The 21052-nt window shown below is 37.1% G+C and overlaps 1 protein-coding gene across 1 annotated transcript in view; it reads left to right on the forward strand.

Annotated features, from left to right (window-relative positions):
• Positions 1-20211, forward strand: part of CHRM3 (cholinergic receptor muscarinic 3) — a 262479-nt gene extending 242268 nt beyond the window's left edge. The window contains exon 4 of the mRNA XM_033055503.1: positions 15981-20211. Coding sequence (XP_032911394.1) covers positions 16000-17802 — 1803 coding nt within the window. The 5' untranslated portion in view covers positions 15981-15999 and the 3' untranslated portion in view covers positions 17803-20211. The remainder of the gene's footprint in view (positions 1-15980) is intronic.
• Positions 20212-21052: the final 841 nt, after the last annotated feature.

Here is a 21052-nt window from a genome sequence, read left to right on the forward strand (position 1 = left end):
GGAATTAAAGTGATTTACAGAAAGGCACACCAGTGGCTCCTTTTGAGAATGGAGCTGTGTGTAACCTGCTGACTTCTCTGACCATGTGGTAATTCATGCACAAGGACTCTGAGCTTTAGTGTATATAGGGGAAGATGTTTGAATGAGTCTTTTTACTGGAAAGTACTGATTTATGAACTGGTTTTTACAACATCAAGGAAACCAAAATGTTTTGGGTTTTTTTGAAAATTCTTTACATGTTAGAAGGAAAAAAAATGTTTCTTCTTTAAGAAAAAAAAATCTCATTGCCATCCACTTTTAATGTACAGCTCTTACAGCATTAAGTTGTCTGAATTTACTTGCATTTCACTTTTATCAATTCAAGTTAAGTATATATTGCAGTGAAATTATTTAATGGAAAAAATTGCCTTAAAGTAACCTTCTAATAGAAAAATTATTCTTTTATAGCTTCTTGGTTTTGAAAAATTCCTATTTTATGCTGATGTGGATTTTTTGAAAAACAGTTGCAGAACTAGGTTATATTGATTTGTATCAGACTGTGGAAAGAAAAAGTACTTGATGCAGCCAGCAAAATGAATGAAAAATAAAATATGTATATTTACTATATCTATTGCACTATATATATACACATGCTATATGAATATATATATTCATATATATATGAATATATATTTATATATGCTATATGTATATTTTGCTATGTATATAGTAAAGTGAAAGCCCCATGAATTCCTCCCTGAATAGCTGCTAAATGAGGCATTCTAAACTCCTGCCCAGTGTTCCTGTGTATCAGTTATCCCCAAATATTTTGTTAGCAATGTCATTTTTCTCTCCACATATGTGCTTAAGTTATAAACCCATACACATATAGGTATGTGTATACCTGGTGCTCTCTGCTTTTGACTAGGCCAAGGGAAGGCACTGTTAGTGTAATCATCTGAGATTTGTTTACTTAGGTACACGGCTTCCAGATTTGACCTCTTGTTCTTCTGATTGGCTTGATTTCTGGACAGAAGTTTCAGTGAACAAATGAAAAATCTTAGCAAATACTGGCAGTCTCAAGTGATCTCTAACCTGCTGTGTTGTGGGGGCTATTAGTGGGAAGTTACACTATGATGTTTCCTGCATAGGATCCCAACCTAGCAGTGCCCCTGGAAAAACTGCAGCCAGTGGAAAGTGCAGCGAATTTAGCACTTGGGTACCAGGCACTCAGGTCACGGAACTGAGACCCTGCTGCACTGGCTTCCCACACCTGGGGCTTTTTTGGCACACACAGAGTAAAATCCAAGCCTTCCATCTCCTTGGGGTAATGACGGCTTGCAAATATGGTAATAGCTCTGGAGATTTTGTGTGCTGTCACTGACCATGAGCTCCCTGTAAACCACATCTCCATCATTCCCTAGAACTCTCCTGTACTATAGAGTGTAATATGGGTGGAACTGTAAATGTCTTCCATTTCCCTCTTCTGGTGCAAGTATTTATCTTTCTTCTTCCATTATAGGTTAGGGCCCCCCATTTCCAGATGACCTTCTCATTTCCCATGCCAGCAAATCTGCATACTCATGTCTTCAGTTCACCTTCTTCAAATGGCCAGATTTTTTAGTCCTAACTAATAGTAAGGTTTGGTTTATACTGCTTTCCTTACTCTTTCTTTCTTTCTTTCTTTCTTTCTTTCTTTCTTTCTTTCTTTCTTTCTTTCTTTCTTTCTTTCTTTTTCTTTCTTTCTTTTCTTTCTTTCTTTCTTTCTTTCTTTTTCTTTCTTTCTTTTCTTTCTTTCTTTCTTTCTTTTTCTTTCTTTCTTTTCTTTCTTTCTTTCTTTCTTTCTTTCTTTCTTTCTTTCTTTCTTTCTTTCTTTCTTTCTTTCTTTCTTTCTTTCTTTCTTTCTTTCTTTTTCTTTCTTTCTTTCTTCCTTCCTTCCTTCCTTCCTTCCTTTCGTCCTTCCTTCCAAACTAAGAGCAATGAGAAGCTTTGCAAAGGTGCTTAAATTACTCAAGTAGACAAGAAGTTTAAATTGCAAACAGAGTGTGTTGAAATAAACTCAATGTGAAACCTTGCAGCGTTGGAATTAGGGACAGTATTTCCAATTACACTGGCATTTATTATTTTCCAACTCTCAGCTTTTTGCAAGTAAAGCACACATTTTTATTTCAACTTCTCATAAAAGCTTTTCCTCATTTTTGTGAAAGAAAAAACAAGTATTGGTAGGTAGAGACTTTAGTGAAGCATTGATTCATCTAGATACTATCATTTGAAAATTATTTCTAATAGCAAAAAATAGGTAGTATATTATTCTTTTTATATAAGGTCACAGGAATGCGACAGTAGAACTCATTTCTGCTGACGCTTTGTATCTCAGAAATTGTTTCCTCTGGTTCACTAATGAATCTTTTTTTTTTTTGCCCTTGTCTGATACATTTTACCTCTACCTTGGCAGGAAAAGTCATTTCCTCCTGTGAGTAAATGAGTGATAGAGGACAAATGAAAGGGCAGAAATGTGCAAGTGCCATGAAAACTCTCATTTTTGATTTTTAATATGCTACGGATGCTGGTGTGGAGTGTGTCTCTTGCAGTTGAAAGCACAGCCAGCATGGGAATATTGATAGGTTTACATGAATCCTAAAGAGTCACAGCTTATTTGTATTCACTAATAATATGGAGCTTGGAGGACAGATACATTTTCAGCTGGAAAAATTGTGAAGCAGCAGTAAGGATTAGTGAAAGGGATTGATGGGGACACAGAGACATTTGGAAAAGCAGGCTCAGATCAAACGAGTCTACAGTGAGATTTAAGTGTTAGTCTCTATTTCAAAAGCTCAGGTAAACATTACTACATATCCAAGCGACTATAATTCAACACAGTCCCTCTTGGATACATTTTGCCTTTTGAAAGTCTTACCAGTATTCTGGCAGCAATTAATATTCTGAAGTTTCAGTAGTTAAATTAATATTGCTTCCTCCAACATCTTTGAATTCCTTTATTAATTTATAATTTATCTGTAAATTCAGCAGAAATGCAGATAATCTTAATCTCTGAAATTGGGCCACATTTGCTGAGGCAGGATTTTTGGATTTTTGAAAAAGCTGGAGACACTGAATGCTAAATGCCTACTCAAAGTCAAGAGGTACTTTTCAGTGATGGATAAGTATTCCAATGCTTTAATTTTCATTAATTATTTAGTTAGAAAATTTACATTTGGCACACAGTATTGAGAATGGCAGGGAAATCCTGCACCATTTTGATGATAAATCCGCATACAGCAAAAAATCTAGAAAATGCTGCTGTGTGCTGTATTGATGATGCGCATAAATCTAGCAGCTCAGGCATATTCCTACACTGCTAAGTGTTGCCTGGCTAGTGCTACCAGTACTACATTGCAAGGGTTTGACCTCCTGAAGACCAAGGTTTTTCCAAATGTTAACACAACATTAACATGTTCACTTTCTTAATAACATTGTTATTTCTTTGCCTTTAGTTCTCACTAAAATATGAATATCACTTCTAAGGAAAAAATATAAAGAAGCCATATGGGATGTGGACTCCAGGGCTTTTATGGCATTTCAGCATGGAGCCACTTGAGCAGCCAGCTTGTTTCCTTCCTCATGCCTTCTGCCCCTGTATTTTAGGTGACACAGAGATATCCAGTGTATTTTTCTTGTTCCCATGGGTTTGCTGAATTACCATAAACTCCTTATCTTTCAGCAACCACTGCCTCTCTGGTAGCAAGGAGTTGTTGAGGGTCCCAGCTACTGCCATTGACTGATGTCAGGTTAAGCCTGGAAATGCTTTTTTTTTTTTTTTCTCATCTGTCACTTTTAATATCTAACTTCTTTATTGCGATTCAGTTCTCCATGCCTCCTGTCTTTCATAAAATGATACTGAATCAGAGAGGTGTTGTGCAGTGAGTACTTCAGGAGCAAGCATGCTTTGTCTGCAGCAGCTGGAGTGGTAGAAAGCAGGACTTGACTCAGAAGCTCACATGTTTATCTGCCATCACCTGGCTCTGGCTCACAGCTTCACTGGCTTTGCCATAATTTCTAGTCCCTTTGGAAACCTGATTCTCTTTTTAGCTCTTTTCTTCATGCTACTGTACCAAGCATCTGTGATCAGATGTCAAGTCTCAGAAATGGTATAAAAGTGATGTAAGTGGGTGAGAGATTTTATGTATTTATTTAACAAAAAGTTTCCTGAAAGCCTGGGCAGCAATGTGGCTTCTTCCTTCTCTTCACTAAGATCATCACTGGCACTTTTGTTGTCAGACACATGAGAAATAAGACATTGATTTGTTTATAATACATGCCAAAAAACTCCATGCATTTGTCTTGTTCTGATATAAAATTCTGATGTTAACAGAACCTTTGTTCTTCTCTTCCTACTCTTTAAATCTGTATTTCTACTATGACAAACAAAAACTTAGATTCTTAGGAAAGTGGCATGTTTCCAACCATTTTCAAGCAATTCTTTCTCTTGAGTAATTCATTGCTGCAAGCCCCAGCTGTTTTTGACCTGTTCAGTCCATTATACCTGGACTCCTCTCCAGGTTACGTGTGGTTGTAAGAGCCTTTCTTTTAGCCATGAGAGCGCCATAGGAAGAGGGAGAACTGATGACAGAGAATTTCTGCTCCAATTAATGGACATGCCTTTTTCCTTCAAGTGATTCTGTTGCTACTTTCAGTTAGAAGAACTATAATTCCAAAAGGAAGAACTGCCTGCATGCCCTCCCTGCTTCACCTGCTGGCTTCAGGTTCCCATAAGGAGTTACAACGTTGCACCATCCATACATCTTTGTATTGTATTTTATAATTTGTGTCCCTTTTATCTTTATCTAGATTGGTTTTGTTTGTGCAATGAAATTCCATGCAGGAACTTTTAGCACACACGCATGTGCAGTTTATGCTGACCCCACTCCTCCCCTGGTGCACCTGCCCTGGATGCCAGTCCTAGCCACACCTCATTTCTCCGCAAAGGACATGCCCTGGCCCACAGGACAGTTTCTGAAGAACACAGTGACACTGCAGTACCCACTTCTTGCAAAATGCAAGGATCCAGGTGACAAGTCCTGCAAACTGGGAATACTGGGTTTGAAACACCCTGAGAGCTGATGCTCAGATCATGCAGGAGAACAAAAGACAAAGCCTACCATGGCCTTTCTACAGTAAACCTGTAATCCTTCAAGAAATAGGGCAAAAAGATACCAACAGCAGCAAGTTTAAATTTGTCCTCTTCTCTGATGTCCACCAGTAGAAATCCAAAACTATTTTATCCTCTCTAGAGTCTGTCCACGGATTGCTGCAGATACTTACCTAATTAAGACTACTCAGTCCTAGGAGCTTTTACCCACATGTATCCCTGTAGGACTGGATAGAAAGATTAAAAGAACAACAAAGAAAATACCCTCATGAGTGGCAACCAAATAGAGAATTCTTTTCTGATTCTAAAAAATAATTGGTCAGATAGACCCACAGCCTAGAGGTACAGCTCACTGGCAAATCAAAGCATAAAAATGGGGCAGCTGGAAGATACAGATGAATGGAAGGAAATCATGCTGCATTATTGCTTCTTTTTTGAGGCAATGGGACTTTGTGAAAAGATGTGCAGCATGTATCCCTACTCTTAGTTTGAGTATTAAAATACTTCTGACATTTTAGAGCAGGAGATATTTTTCCAGGTACATATTCTCCTTCTTCTAGCTTTCTTCTTCCTTTCTGAAAATAAAATATTTTCCATTTCAGCAACCCTATCAAAGCTATGAGAAATACTTTCCTTGTAATTTATGTAGGACCCCTTATTTTAAGGCTTTTGTTGATTGTCCTAGACTGTAATGGGTTTACAAAATGCAGGCTTTATATGCTTGAAAAGGAAAATGCAAACAATCATGAGTCCACTCTACCTTCTTATTTTAGAAGCAAAATCCTGTTACTAAGATAGCAACCTTTACAACTAATGTAATTATATCTCCATGTCTTTCCATTTACCATGAACAGAATGCCCAAATCCTCAGAAACAGAAACAAGGAGGGGCTGCAGAGTACCATGGCTGTGTTAGCTAGATAGTGAATAGAAAACTTGTAGTGAAATAGTGAAAACATAATAGCTGCATTTAAAAATTATCCTTTTTGTTGATGGAGTGATCTTAGAATTTTAGAATTGTGTAGACAAAACCTGACAAAGATACAATTCAAGATCCTTCATTTTACAAAGTTGCATATATGGAAGTGGGGGAATACCTGTGATTTACTGAATTCAGATTTGCACTACCCTTTCAAGGATATTATTTTAAAGATCTGCATACATCATTCCTTCTGTAGTGTCTGGAGATATTGTGACAGAATTAGGAATACACTTGACTTCCACATTTAACTTTCTTAACCTTGAATCCTTCATTTTCCCTCCTTAGCCTTGTGCCTCCTTTACTACAAGCCTTCTACAACCATCAGACAAGAGGGTCTTAAAGAAATCAATACTCTGCGGTGTAACTGCAGTGAATTGCTGGAGCAGATCCATTTTGCACACAGAATAAAATCACTGCCTTGTGAATGTGTATTCTCTGTACTAGCAGGGATTTTTTAAAACTGTAGTTCAAAACCTTCAAATTACAGGGATGTTTTTCAAGTGGGCAGAAAAGATTTAACCTAGTTACACCTTAGTAGGAAGAGGACCCTGTCATGAGAGCTACCAACAGGCGTTTATGTAGAATAACTAAAAATGAATTTTTTCCTTAGCGTCTCCTCCCTCTCAGTCAAGTATTTTCATTGGACATGTCTCCATTTAGTGACATGTCCACCTGGGCACGTCTTTGCTCTGTAAATCAAAAGAGTGAACAACCAAAAGAAACCCACAAGCCCTGCAAAAAAAACCTAAAAAAGGAGCATAGCATTGGGGCATTATTTGGTTACTTGCATGTAGCTCACTAAAGAACAATTGCTTGCAAGCATTAAAATCCACAGTGCCTGCTACCATCAATTTTCCAGAGACTTTACGAATTCCTGGCAGCATGCATAAAAGGGGTTGAAGGTTGGAATGGGCAGTTTTGATTAATCTACAGAATTCCACTAGGACTTGCAGATGTGTCTATTCCAAGGGAAAAAAAAAAAAAAAAAAAGTTAAACTACAGCAGAAAACACAGTTTTCTGCAGTTTGGCTGCTTGTTTGATTCATACCAGTACTTGGATGACATGCATTTGCTTTTTCTGTGTCCCTATCAAGGAATAGATATAATTTGGTTTGTAATTTCTATGTATAAGACAAAGGTTTTTATGAGAGACTTGTTAAGATTTTGTTACAAAGTCCAGACTTTTGCTTCTGAATAACTACTGTGCCACCTAGTGAGTGTTAAGCTACACTTTTAAATAGATAGAAAGGTTGACTTTAAACACACTGGTGAATAAAGAAACAAAGTACTTATTGAAATATTTTGAGTGACATGTTAAAACAAAAGGTATTTTCCCTTTTCTCTTGATTATTTACCAAGGTATTCCTCTGAGGTAAAAAATATTTTGTTTCAACCATATTATAGCATTTTGTTTGCAATTGTATTAAAGAAATATAATACATAAAAAGGATGCACACAGAACTCTTTACATCCTCAGCAATAAATCCATTCCAATCTCAGATAATAGGAATTTCCATTCTGTAAAACAGTTAAGTAAATAAATAAATACAAGAAAAATGTTTTTTTCTGATCAATTGTGACAACTTGGCACCAAGAAAAAAAAGCTTTAACACATTATTATGATTGCATGTTTTAAGGCATTATTTAGACAAAATAATAAGCAGTGTTTTATAATATCATAGCATTCTGGCACAAAATTTCTCATAAAATTTCCTTTTCCATATAAATAGTTTGTGTCCAAAAATCTAAGTAGATTTCATTACCCAGTAGCTGTTTCTTAGTTATTTTTCTCCTCTAGCTGAAACCTCTCAACAGGGTTGTGGGTTTTTTCTTTCACTTTTTAAGTAAACCATCTGTCCTGTGTGGGAGTATTGGGTTTGCCACAGTAGATAGCAGTAATATTTCAATCAGCAAAGCCAATAACAATAATTTTCCCTTAATAGAGCATTTCCTAGCATTTTTCAAGTCACTCTATTGCATCTTATGTTAAATTGCCACACTATCCATCATCAATAAAAGCTAGATAGTCTGCTCTTTAATACCTGCATGCAGTGCCATAGTCACAGTAGAAAACCTAGTGGTCAGCAATAGTTCAATTTAGAAACTTTTAGAATCTTTGACACTCAAAGTTCAAATTCATGTTGTTTAACACATTTCAATGATGCATGTTAGAGATTTTTTATATAACAGAACCTGACACCAGGTAAGCATCACATTGTGTCCAGAGACTTGGATAGCTCTATGCCAGACCTTGATGGAAACACAAATATATTTGTAATTTTTCTCAATGAACAATGGAATGGAGCTCATCTTCTTTCAGCATTTTTGTCACAAAATATCTGAGATTCAGTTTGAAGTTGAGAGAAAATGAAATTAGTTTCTGAAGGTAAAAACCATATTGCTTTGAAAAGCAGAAAACCTGGGCTTTTTTACATCTTTGTTGCTGTTTTTTGGGCTATTTATTTTCCCACCATGGAAAAGATTTCCAGAAAAAAATATTTTCAATTTTCTGGTTTCAAGGCTTGACAGACATTTTGTCATTTCATTTTCTTCTCACAGACAAATGAAATTGAAAAGATTGTGTGAGGTGTCAGGTGAGCTTCTTTAGAGCTCAGTTTCCAGGCTCTCTGAATTCTTTTATACTTGAAAAGTGTTTGTATGGTGTTCCAGTTTTCTCTGGAGGTGTATTGTGTAGTGAGCAAACAGAAAAAGCAAGTTTATTTCTCTTTAAGACATAATCAATTGATTACTTTATTTTAAAGCAGTACCAATTAAGGTAGTAAAGAGGTCTGCCTATGAGGCTTGCCATTCCCTGTAGAGGTTCTTAATTGCTAATATTCACATTAAATATGGAATTTAAATGCATGAAAGTATTACTAAAAGTAGGGCAGGATTAGAAATTCTATATCTAGAATTGATAACAAGATCTTCTCAATATGAACATGCTCAAACATGATTGATTTTATAGAGTATGATGCCATTTCAGTAAAAGAGGAGAAATTACTTACAAGGCTTGATTTTATTTCTCTTTAGACGCTATTTTTCCATGTTGATTCAAGGTATTCTAGCACTTAACAACATCTGGGAGAATGATATCATTAATCCTAAGAGTTCCCTTTACTTTATTTCACATAGTGAACATTTTCATGTGACTTTAAATATCTCATTAGGAGGATTATCTGTGGAGTCAATGGGCAGTGTTTCATAAGGAGAGAACTGAAAATCTGGATCACTACTGTGATCCAACATTATATTAATTAACAAAATAGTAATAAATCCTGGGTTGAAAAGTGCATATATAATAAAATACTGGAATGAACTCTCTAAGATGGACAGGTTTTATTCAAAGGAAAATTATACATTCACGAATAGAGGAGATAACTGAATGACATGTATTCTTAAATTTAAATCTAATACCATATTTTTATTCAGTTTAGTAATAAACAGTTTTTCCAAACTTTCCTGTCCCCAGATACCTGCAAAGTCAGTTTGCAGTGGTTTGCTCAAACTGAGTAAAACTCTCAGTATTTGTAATTCTTACTAACTTCAGGCTGCATGTCTGTTTCCTACAATATCAGTTAGACAGATGGGGTGTAACTCTAATAAAACTCACTGAAACTGCCTGGAATTTAAATAATTTCCTCTCTTTTTAGAATTGTACTTCATAGATTTAACTAAGCTGATAATCAATATTTACTGTAATCTTAATTAGGCAAGAATTGATTTGCTCTGGTTTTCAAGCATTTGAAAACTCTGGGCATGTCCAAGCTCAGGCTTTTGAAGATTTCACTTTGTCCTGTATGAATTGTTCAGACAAAAACCACTAAGTGCACTTGTCCAAACGACAAGTACCCCTCCTTTGGCAAGTCTGCTGCTGCTACATGTGAGAAACCTGTGCACTGCCCTGAGACCTATCACAAGTGAGATTAGTAGCTCATTTCTGAAACCTCTAGGAATAATTTTAGAGGATTTCAAGATAGGATTATTTTCAAACTGAAAGTCATGGTGTGAATGAGTATAGGGTCATGGAGTAAATAAATTGTACTAAACACATATTCTGTAAATCTGTGAAAAGCACTGTCCTTTAACTGTGCAGACTAGGATGTATATTTGTTATAGATGACATCTTTGTTAAAAAAAAATATGCAAGAGAATTATGCAGCCTTAAGTGAAAGAGATCAGAAATGCATGTCTGGATTTTTGCACAGATGCACCGTCTGAGATTTTTCTTCTCTGGTCCTAATGGCAACACAGTATTTATTCCTATTTTTGAGGTCATACAAATAAGCAGATTTTTCCACTGAAGTCGCTGGCCATTAAAATACATTCAAAGTTGCATTTTTATTATAATATAAAAGCCTTCAGTGAAGGGTTCATACTACAAGAAGTAAGCTGTTTGGAAAAGCACATTCTGTAAAAGCAAACACAGCTTAAGCAATCACATTCCCAGAGGATGTTGCAGGGACAGCTGGGCAGTATGAACAAAAGTCTCTCAGTCCTAGTGAAAGAGATGTTTAGCAAAAGCTAAGTGGCAAACTAAGGCAAAGAAGAGGCTCTTGCCCTGGCCCAGCTTTAGAGTGTATTTCCTGGCTGTGCCAAGCACACAGACTCAGGTACTCCCAGTCTGGCATCCTTGGGTGTCCCAGCAGGAGCACCTGAGGTAGCATCCCCTTGCCTCTGCCCCCCAGGGATGCTCCTTTCCTCTGACTGCAGGGCTACAAGGGAGATGGATCAGGTAGCTCAGTGCTGTGCATTAGGTTCTCTATACATTCTTCAAAGTAATGAAAAGGATCCATATGATTAGAGAAATGAGTTCCTAACTTGCATGAGCAAGTTAGCAGCACTAGCAGCAAAAAGAGAATAAGCACATAATGAGAAAATCTAATTCATTAATCACAAAAGTGATTTTAAAGCACTGGCATTTAATTTAAGTGAATTTAGAAAACAAAACATATTTATGGATTGAAGTATAACTGGGATAGGTTTGACTGAACATTCTCTGTATCAAGTTGATAGCTAATAAGTGAAAGATATAGTCTTCCCTTATAAGAGTACTTGGAATAATGTGACAAAATTATGTGCATATGTAGTTGCAGAAATGTGTGTGTGTGTGTGTGTGTGTGTGTGTGTGTGTGTGTGTACATAGGTGTATATATACATATACTTTCATCTGCAGCTCTATATACATATACTCATCACACTATATATGACATACATTTGTATGTAAATATACTTGTGTGTATATGTACATATATTAAAAAGTATATGATAATTAGTCATTTGTTTTTATCTACCATGAATGTGTAAGAGAGTGGCCAGGATTTTTCCTGGTGTGCTTGATTTCTATGGTTCTGTATTCTCATTCTGCAAAGAAACAGAACTATATTTAGTGTAATATATTTAATACTCGTGTAATGTAGTCATGGTAAGTCTGAGGTCATGTTCACTGATAACTACACTTCCTGTTGCCACATAAACATCCATAAGGAATCCTGTACTTTCTGCTACACTAACTTCAATTGATATGAGCTACTATAAATGTAAAACTGTGAATGCTTTCATCTTCCATTACGAGCTTTTAAAATTCTTTATTGTACTTTGAAAAAATACACTGTATTTTGAAAAGATTGAAAAAAACCAAAAAAACAAAAAAACCTCTGCATGTTTTGAAAAGTTGTTGTACATAATCTTGCTAATAATCTTAGGAAGACCTTTCAACTCAAATGTATATTTTTATTTTACCAAATAATAGTTTCGTAACAAAGTATATGTGCTAGTTTAGGTAACTGTATTAAGCATTCTGAAGGCTTCCCTTCTCTGTGTTAGAAAAGTCTTTTATAAATCACGACATGGAGCCCTCTGCTGTTTAGGCTAATGTGTATATAACAGCAGTGCAGAAGAAAATGGAAAACTAAGGTAAGCAATTTTCTTGTCTGTGTAAACAGATGCAATGTGAAATTCTTCAGCCATAAAGGCTTGCTAGTTTTGAGCTCACAGATAGCCAAGCCCACAGATTGCCATCTCACTGCCTAAAAAATGCTTCCTAGACCACTTCAAAGACAGCAAGAAAAAAAGAGCTTTTGAATAGGGAGGTTTAAGGAAAAGAAAAATTTTGGTAAAATGTGGAATACTCACAAAAGCATTTAAATATTAATAAGCAGACAGCAATTAAATGCACTGAAAATGTGTGACAGAACTGTTACTACCATCTATTCTATTCTACTTCCTATTTACAGCAATGTGAAATAAATTGGACTAGTCAAAATGTCAGGCTTTTAAATCTGGATTATACCCATTTATTGAAATCATGACCATTTTTATAGACGCTTTCTCCTACCCTTCCAGTCGGTGTTAGTGGGATATCAAATATCTCACTCCCCATAGCTGGGCAGAGGGCAGAGGTGTGCTGGATGGATGTGTCTATGTAGCCATTGCCTGTACTGGCCCCACACTTTTCCTGAGTAGTCCTGGGAAGTGTGCATTGTGTCTGGTGTTCTCTGGCCTCCATCTCTCATAAAATCCTATTAAAAAGCAGAAACAAGAACAAAAAGACTCAAACCCACAGGGAATACCATTACTATGATCTCAGGTGAGTAATTACACATTCTTAGTCTAAAAGAAGTTTCCTTTACTACTCCCTGCCTTGAAATTGTGATGTAGTGTATCATACCAGTGATTTGTAAGTTCTTATCACGGTATGTAAACTATAATCGTTTCACAGTTAGGTTTGTTTGCCACACTCAGACAGTGCTGCACTGTTTGTTTTACCAAAGTATATGTGGCTGCTTTCTCACTTGGTCACACATCATTCTGTCTGAGCTTGGCTTGCTGGCAGCTGCACTGCAGATCCTGCTGTCATCTTGTCAAACCCAGGACACTCCTTCCCTGTAGCACTTATACAGAAAGCTGAAACTGCATGGCAGCTTTGGAAAATGATGGATAATGTAGCTTGGCTTGGCTTCCTAAAGGCAAGAAAATCCAGCTGTGCTGATCTGGTATGTTATAGTGGTGGTGGTGGTAGTGATATTTCCTTTTTTCTGTGCAGATGAACATAAGGTTAATACATTTTTTATTGAATTAAATGGTTCAATTACAGGAGCTTGTAGAAGAGGCAGAGTATAACAAAAGACTGTACTAATCATCCCACTAGCACTTCCATTTTATCAAATAGTGCAGTCAATGCAAGTTTAGGGCTCCCTTTGATCCCTGCAGAGTTTAAAAAGCCAAATTTCAGATGCAGGATTGCACTGGACAGCAGGAGACAGATGGTGGGTTGTTCTCAGTTTCTCTTTCTCCTCAGTTACTGGAGTGCTATGCACTGTTCAGGTTTTCATTGAAACAATAACTTAGAGAAGCTAGTTTGAAGTCCAGACACGAAAGAACTGACCTGAGAAAGAAAGTTTGGTTCCAACACTTCTTCAGTGTCTGAAAGACTGCAGCTGAATTATGATGATCCCAGGACTCCTCATCATGAGTCTTTTGAATCATGGCATTTCTGAAAGGATTTATCATTGCATTTCCATTGGAACTTCATTTCAAAGTCTACATTTAAATAGAATTCGCAATTGATTTATGGACTTAGTGATAGATAGTGTGGCCTTTACATGTTAATTTTGCAAGATTATTTGTATCTCTATTTGGTATTTGTTTTGGACTTCCAAGACTAACACTTAGGTTAGTTCATGGTTGTGTTATACAATGAAAATGGGAACTACTACCTAACTGGTAACTACTTTTACTTCTTAGTAGTACAATTATTTTTACCATCACTTCTAAGTGATATTGTTTTTCATTCTATCAATTTTAGTGGAAGTTTGGTCTCCTTTATTGATATATTCTTCCTGATCTTTTCTTATGTGTTACAAGGTACCAGCTTGTCTTTTTTATGAAAAAACAGTGTAATATCATTGCCATCTTAGTGTACCTGTTAGATTTCTCAACCAAAGCTTGACTGAATTGGCTGTTGCCCTACAGAGGTCTTAGAAATTTATGGCTGCAGAGCAGATGCTTTCTGACTTTAATCCTCTGTTTTCCATCCCTAGTGTGAGTGAAGGAAGATCTGCACCCTATAACATTAATAATGTCTGGCATATATTTAGAAAATATCATTATTTGAGATCCCTCTCATACTATTCTGGTATTGACCTCATCCTGTCTGACAGCTCTGGAAAAAATGCCTGCTTCCTAAATAAAACACTGCAAGAAGGACGGTTTCCAGCAGTCCTGTCTTGCCATTTTATTTTTTAGAAGTTGAGCTTCTCTGAGTTTTCAATCATTCTATCAGGAAAAGACTTAAAATTTAACTGTATGATTTGCCAGAGCAATATTTATTCATTATTATAGTGTTCATATTCTGAGTTATACAATGATGAATGCATTAAAAGTGGACTGAATTAGATTATAATATGGTATCTTCATTGTAACCTTGTGTTCCTATTAATAAAAAGAAACAATAATACCTCATTTACGCTGGATATCGAAATAGGGGAGAAGTTTCTGTTAGTTATTGTACATGAATGAAGGAAAGAAATTGCTGGTCTATTTACTGCCTATGTCAAAGAAACTGCACCATTTAAAATCACATAGTGTCTTATGACTTTGTAACTAAACCATTTTGAACAAAAATTCAAGGGAAAGTTGAATTGAGAAATTAATTAGAAAAACAGAACCAAACCCTCCTCTTCTGGGTAAATATTTTTGTGTCAGATCAGTGTATTATGATGCTCCTTATCTCATGCCATTATATATTGATTCTGGAAGGACTCACATTTAGCAAACAAACAAACATTGACAGCATGTTTTGCTCAACGCTTACAGTCAATGATGGACTTTTTCATCAGAATTTTTTCTTCGTGATGATATAATTCATTTATTACTATGGATCCAGTCAGCTGACTAGAGAAGCTAATGAAATAAGAGAAATGCAAGTTCCTATTTTGAGCATGTGTTCATTTTATGTTAGTACTTGGGGAAAAGGATTAAAGCTTAATTATTAATCCCTTTCATGCTTTTTTCCCCTATTTTCCTGAAGTGTTTAATGATTGCTTTGACATACATCTACCAAAGGTTTTTCCTGACTCTAGAGACCATAGTTTCAAAGGAACTTTTACCATGTGTTGCCCCTAAAGAAATTTTGAAGTCATTAGATGTGCAAAATCCCTAGTCCAAGTATAGAAACGTACATGAAAATAATTAATAGTGGCATCTGCAAAAAGTGGTAATGAGGACTTTTACTACTTTTATCAGATAGCTGAAAGGTGGATGAAAATGGGAAGAGTTTTGCTGCCTCACAGGTTGGAGTAGCTTGACACAGTTAAATGTTGCTGACTTGTATGTCCATAGTTCAAGGAAAGGCAGAACAATATTTTTGTTTATCACCAGCTGTTGCTGGAGGCAGCAAGACTGTGGCTCTGTTTTGCTAGAGCAAAGATAGCACTGGCCACAAGCGTTGATTAGAACTTGGAAGATTTGGGGCTCCATATGATTGGAACTTAATTTCTGAAGGCTCCAGAATAGTGTATTTTTGAGATGTTGAGTTCAGGACAGATCCAGCAGGGAGTATTTTAATTCAGAGTTAGAGTTCAGGGGCATTTTAATACTGCTGTGGATTCAAATCATCCTGGGATTTTGGTTCCTCTGTTATTGAACGTTTATAAGGAAATACAATGTGTTCACTATAAAGAGCTCAGATTAATCTCAGTCTGGAAACTGAGTACTATCACATACAGGTTTGCCTTGAAATGTACCACAGGCAGCTCGCTTTTTAAAGACATCTTTTGAAGTGCTAAAGTGATTTTATGTATGAGGATAATTATTTATTTAACATCTTCACCTGTTCACTTGATTTTTGTTTGGTTTTTCTCTGCTACAGACTATGTCAGAGAGCCACAATGATCATGCAAAATAACAGTTCATCCTCGCCCCTTTTTCCAAATGTGAGCTCCTTCTGGAAGAGGGATTCGCATGGACCAGGACTCCTTGATGAAGCAGCATCACTCATTGGCAGCTATGATTTCCCTCAGACTACAGAGAGTTTTCCTTTCTCCACTGTGGAATCAACAAACATGACCCTAAATGCCACAAGCAAAGACCCTCTGGGTGGACACACTGTCTGGCAGGTAGTTTTGATTGCTTTCCTCACTGGGATTCTTGCACTGGTGACCATCATAGGAAACATCTTAGTGATTGTTGCATTTAAGGTTAACAAACAACTGAAAACAGTCAACAACTACTTCTTGTTGAGCCTTGCATGTGCAGATTTGATCATTGGTGTTCTTTCCATGAATCTTTATACCACATACATCATCATGGACCACTGGGCTTTGGGAAGTTTGGCCTGTGATCTTTGGCTCTCCATTGACTATGTTGCCAGTAATGCCTCTGTCATGAACCTCCTTGTGATAAGTTTTGACAGGTATTTTTCCATCACAAGGCCACTAACATACAGAGCCAAACGAACAACTAAAAGGGCTGGGATAATGATTGGTTTAGCATGGATCGTCTCTTTTGTTCTTTGGGCCCCTGCCATCTTGTTTTGGCAGTATTTTGTTGGGAAGAGGACTGTGCCCCCTGATGAATGTTTCATCCAGTTTCTAACTGAACCTATCATCACTTTTGGCACTGCCATAGCTGCCTTTTATTTGCCGGTCACCATTATGAGTATTTTGTATTGGAGGATCTACAAGGAGACGGAGAAACGCACCAAAGAGTTAGCAGGGCTGCAGGCTTCGGGCAGTGATGCAGAGGCAGCACGCTTTGTGCACCAGACGGGCAGCTCCCGGAGCTGCAGCAGCTACGAGCTGCAGCGGCAGAACATGAAACGCTCCGCCCGAAAGAAATACAGGCGCTGCCACTTCTGGCTCACAATGAAGAGCTGGGAGCCCAGCACAGATCAGGGGGACCAAGAGCATAGCAGCAGTGACAGCTGGAACAACAACGATGCTGCTGCCTCCCTTGAAAATTCAGCCTCATCTGATGAAGAAGACCTTGCTGCAGAGACCAGAGCCATCTATTCCATCGTGCTGAAGCTTCCTGGTCACAGTGCTATCCTCAATTCCACAAAACTACCCTCCTCGGAAGATTTGCACGAGTCAGGGGATGAACTGCAGAAATCTGACACAGAATCTAAGGAAAAGAAACCTAAAAAATTGCACCCTCCCAAAAGCGTTCAGGATGGTGGAAATTTCCAAAAGAGCTTTACTAAGCTTCCAATTGAACCCGAGTCAGAAGATACAACCACAGCTTCTGATGGCATCTCGTCAGTGACCAAGACATCAACAGCCCTGCCCTTGTCCTTTAAGGAAGCAACCCTGGCAAAAAAGTTTGCCTTGAAGACCAGAAGTCAGATCACAAAACGAAAACGAATGTCACTTATCAAAGAAAAGAAAGCGGCACAGACACTCAGTGCTATTTTGTTTGCCTTCATCATTACCTGGACCCCGTACAACATCATGGTTCTGGTGAACACCTTTTGCAATTGTATCCCCAAACATTTCTGGCACCTGGGGTATTGGCTTTGCTACATCAATAGCACAGTGAACCCCATGTGCTATGCACTGTGTAACAAAACATTCAGAAACACTTTCAAGATGCTGCTGCTGTGCCAGTGTGACAAACGAAAACGACGCAAACAGCAGTATCAGCAAAGGCAGTCTGTCATTTTTCATAAGCGGATCCCTAGGGAGGCTTCATAGAATAGTATTTTTTAAAGAAAAAAATAATGAAGCAGGGATGTGATGGGATGGAACAGAATGGGATGGGATGTGACGAGATAGGACAGAACAGGATGGCATGGGCAGGATGGGCAGGATAGTGAGGGATGGGATGGGTTGGGGTGGGAAGGTGGTTCCAGGGTGCTGATTCTATGGTTTAAATATCCAGAGATGAAAGCAGCTGCCAGGCTTATTTAGCCTTTCAATAAATGCAGTTTAATATAAAAGTCAGTCCACATTCTGCAAAAAAATAAGAAACGTCAACATTTTTACTAAGGAGTGAAAGATTTAATAAAGTTTTCCTACGAATTTGTGAGAAGCTGTATTGCAATTATAAACCCATTACTGATCTGCCCAGTTCTTTGATTATAATCAACTCTGGGATCTCAGGTAAGCACATCTAGCTAGCCCAACTCTTCTTTTTCCAAGGAATCCAACAACTCTCAATTCAAGTTGCATACAGATGTAGCAAGCTAGTAAAACAGGATTATGAAATTATTTGGGACACGGCATAGGTCGAAAAATTGCCTCTTGTTTTTCTGGTAGAGCTTCCTGTCTACTTCTCTTCTGGTATATTGTTAATTGTATCCCTGATTCCTGATTTCTGAGTATCTGAGAATGTGTGCAGCTGATGTTATATGTGTTTGAGTGTGTGTGTATGCATAGCATGCATTCACACCTCTGAAATACACACATACCAGGAAAGAGGTGACCTATTGTTCTAGGTTTTACAGGGCTGCCCATCATGACTACATGTGATTGAAATTTTTTTTAAGTCAGAAAATCATGTTGTAAGTATAAAGCTCATTATTTGCCACCTGAAATTCAAGTTTATCTCTGGAACCAAAGCATGGTGTCCACATTTCAAACTGAGAAAACCAAAACAGCCTGTGAGTTTGCAGAGTTTTATAATGGGGTACTTGCCCAGTAAAACCTTAATCTTGAGCACAGAGTCTCTCCTCAAAGTGATCATGCCTGTTTAAAAGATACAAAGGGGAAAGGAATTGAAGGCTATATTCAGGGAAGAGCATGAAGCTATCTTTGCAGGGCATAGGATGATGAGACCCCAGATCTGGGCTGCACGGTACCAGTGCTCAAAGGGAGCTGCTCAGGAGCCAGGCAGGCACAACCATCAGCAGCAGCCCCGTGTCCTGCTGGGGAGGCTGTTCTGCTGTCGAGGCACACACAGCTCCTGCAACACCTTGTCCTGAGCTGCTCCGCGGGGATGCACCACCCTTCTCAGACCCAGCTCAGATCCTGTGTGCAGTGTCTGTACGGCTTCCAATGAAAGTTCAAGTTGCAATTTTCTGACAAAAGTTGGTGGAGCCCCGCTGCTTGCACTGTCTGCCCAGCTGATCTTCAGATAAAAATGATTTGTTTCAAAGAAATGCTTATTTTTGTGCGTGAAGGATGCTCACTAAAAAGTGTTTGTTTTCCACAACCTGTTTTAAAAATCATCAGAAGTGTACCTATATCCATTTGACGCCAGGTTATTCAGTGATGTGAAAAATGTGATATTGCCAATTTGTAACCTGGCAATTTTTGATAAAGACAATTTTAAAAGGGCTTTAATATTTATAGTTTAGACATGACCAGTATTTCCTGGTATTTGTGATGTGGTCTGCACCAAACATGATTTATAAAAGTCAGAGGTCCCCTGGGGAAAGGATTGTACTTCAAACTGTTGCTCTAAATCTGATTTAGTTACTACATGTTGAAAGATTATTTTGTATTCTCCTTTGAACTGACCAAAACTTTTTTTTTTATTGCTTAGACTCTTATTTTGCTGAAAATAAAACAAGTATCTTATTTTACAAAAGGGCATCAGTGTTGTGAACACAGAACTGATGTTAAAGCTGCTTTTGTATTCAGTGTGAGATGGTGTTTACAGATGATTTTGACAACAGTGGAAATATATTAAATGGTGTCTGTGTATCTGAACTATTTAATTTTGTGTTATGTTCATATGAAGAAATATTTATACATATTTCACCGAATGTTTTATTTAATGTTGATAAATATTGCTCTTCAGTCTTCAGCTGTAGTGTCCTTTTAAAGTGATTCATAAAGGTCTGCTTGAGAAATGAATAGACTATACCTAGCTTTCTTGTCATTAAGACAAATTCTCTTTTCTATGAGTTGTTTAAAATGTCTACCCTAAAGTAATCTCATAAATTATATTGAAACTCTACTGAAAGTACAATTTTAGTACAAAAAAGAAAAAAGTTAAAGCTTCATCTATGTCACAAGTACATTTTGAACTGAAGATACAAGAATTGTCTTGCTAGTTTGCTAGCCACATACAAAGGCACCCATGTTGCAAAGAAAATTAATTACCTTTTTTTATAGAAAAAAACCATATAATTTGAAATATATTCATTACTCAAGTTGACCTAAAAAATGTTTTAACATTTAAATATATATCTATATCTATATATATTGCCATATTATTATATTCTGATATCTAGAGTAGTGCTGTGCCCCTAATACACAAAATGTGAGAGCATGTAAGGAAGCCAGAGTTCATCGGGGGATTTATGGTATATTAGTATTGATTTTAAATGGGAAACTATTATTTTTATTGAAGTTAAGCTTCCTTGAAAGCGTCTGTCACCACTGTTTACATAATAGGAAGAGTTAATTCCTTGGATTGTTTTAACAGAGAAATAAACAACCTGTCTTTTGATGTGTGAACAGGCTTTAAAATGTTATTTACAGGTATCATAAAATGTGTATGTATACACATATTGTAGCATAGATCAGTTTAGTTAGTATTTATTTAATGGAATATGCACTATAAAATATTAAGAATTTGGCTGTGTTGCAAGTACAGTGAGCATCAATTTAATTTGCATTTTATATGTTTCTGTGTTTGCTTCAAACCCATGCACACACAAAAATTTTAGCTGTATGCACTAGTGGATATATATTATTTATGAACACAGGCGCACATAATAGGTTGCAGAGAAGAACAATGCAAGACCAATGACACAGAATTACTTTTAAGTAGTACAACTGGTGTAATATTTCATCTGTTTTGAGGAAAATTAAGTCAGAAACACAGTAGAAAGCATCATTCTGATGGCAGACAAACAGGTCAGTCCCATTAACTCTCCTCACAGCTCTGAAAGCTGGCTTTTCAGAGACCAGTCTCTGTTAATTGCAATAATACAAGATTAGACTTCATATGAAGAGGACCAAAGAGTCAGAAGTGATAGCCAGACAGGAGCCA

Source organism: Catharus ustulatus, chromosome 3 (genome assembly GCF_009819885.2).
Source record: "Catharus ustulatus isolate bCatUst1 chromosome 3, bCatUst1.pri.v2, whole genome shotgun sequence".
NCBI classification, from domain to species: domain Eukaryota; kingdom Metazoa; phylum Chordata; class Aves; order Passeriformes; family Turdidae; genus Catharus; species Catharus ustulatus.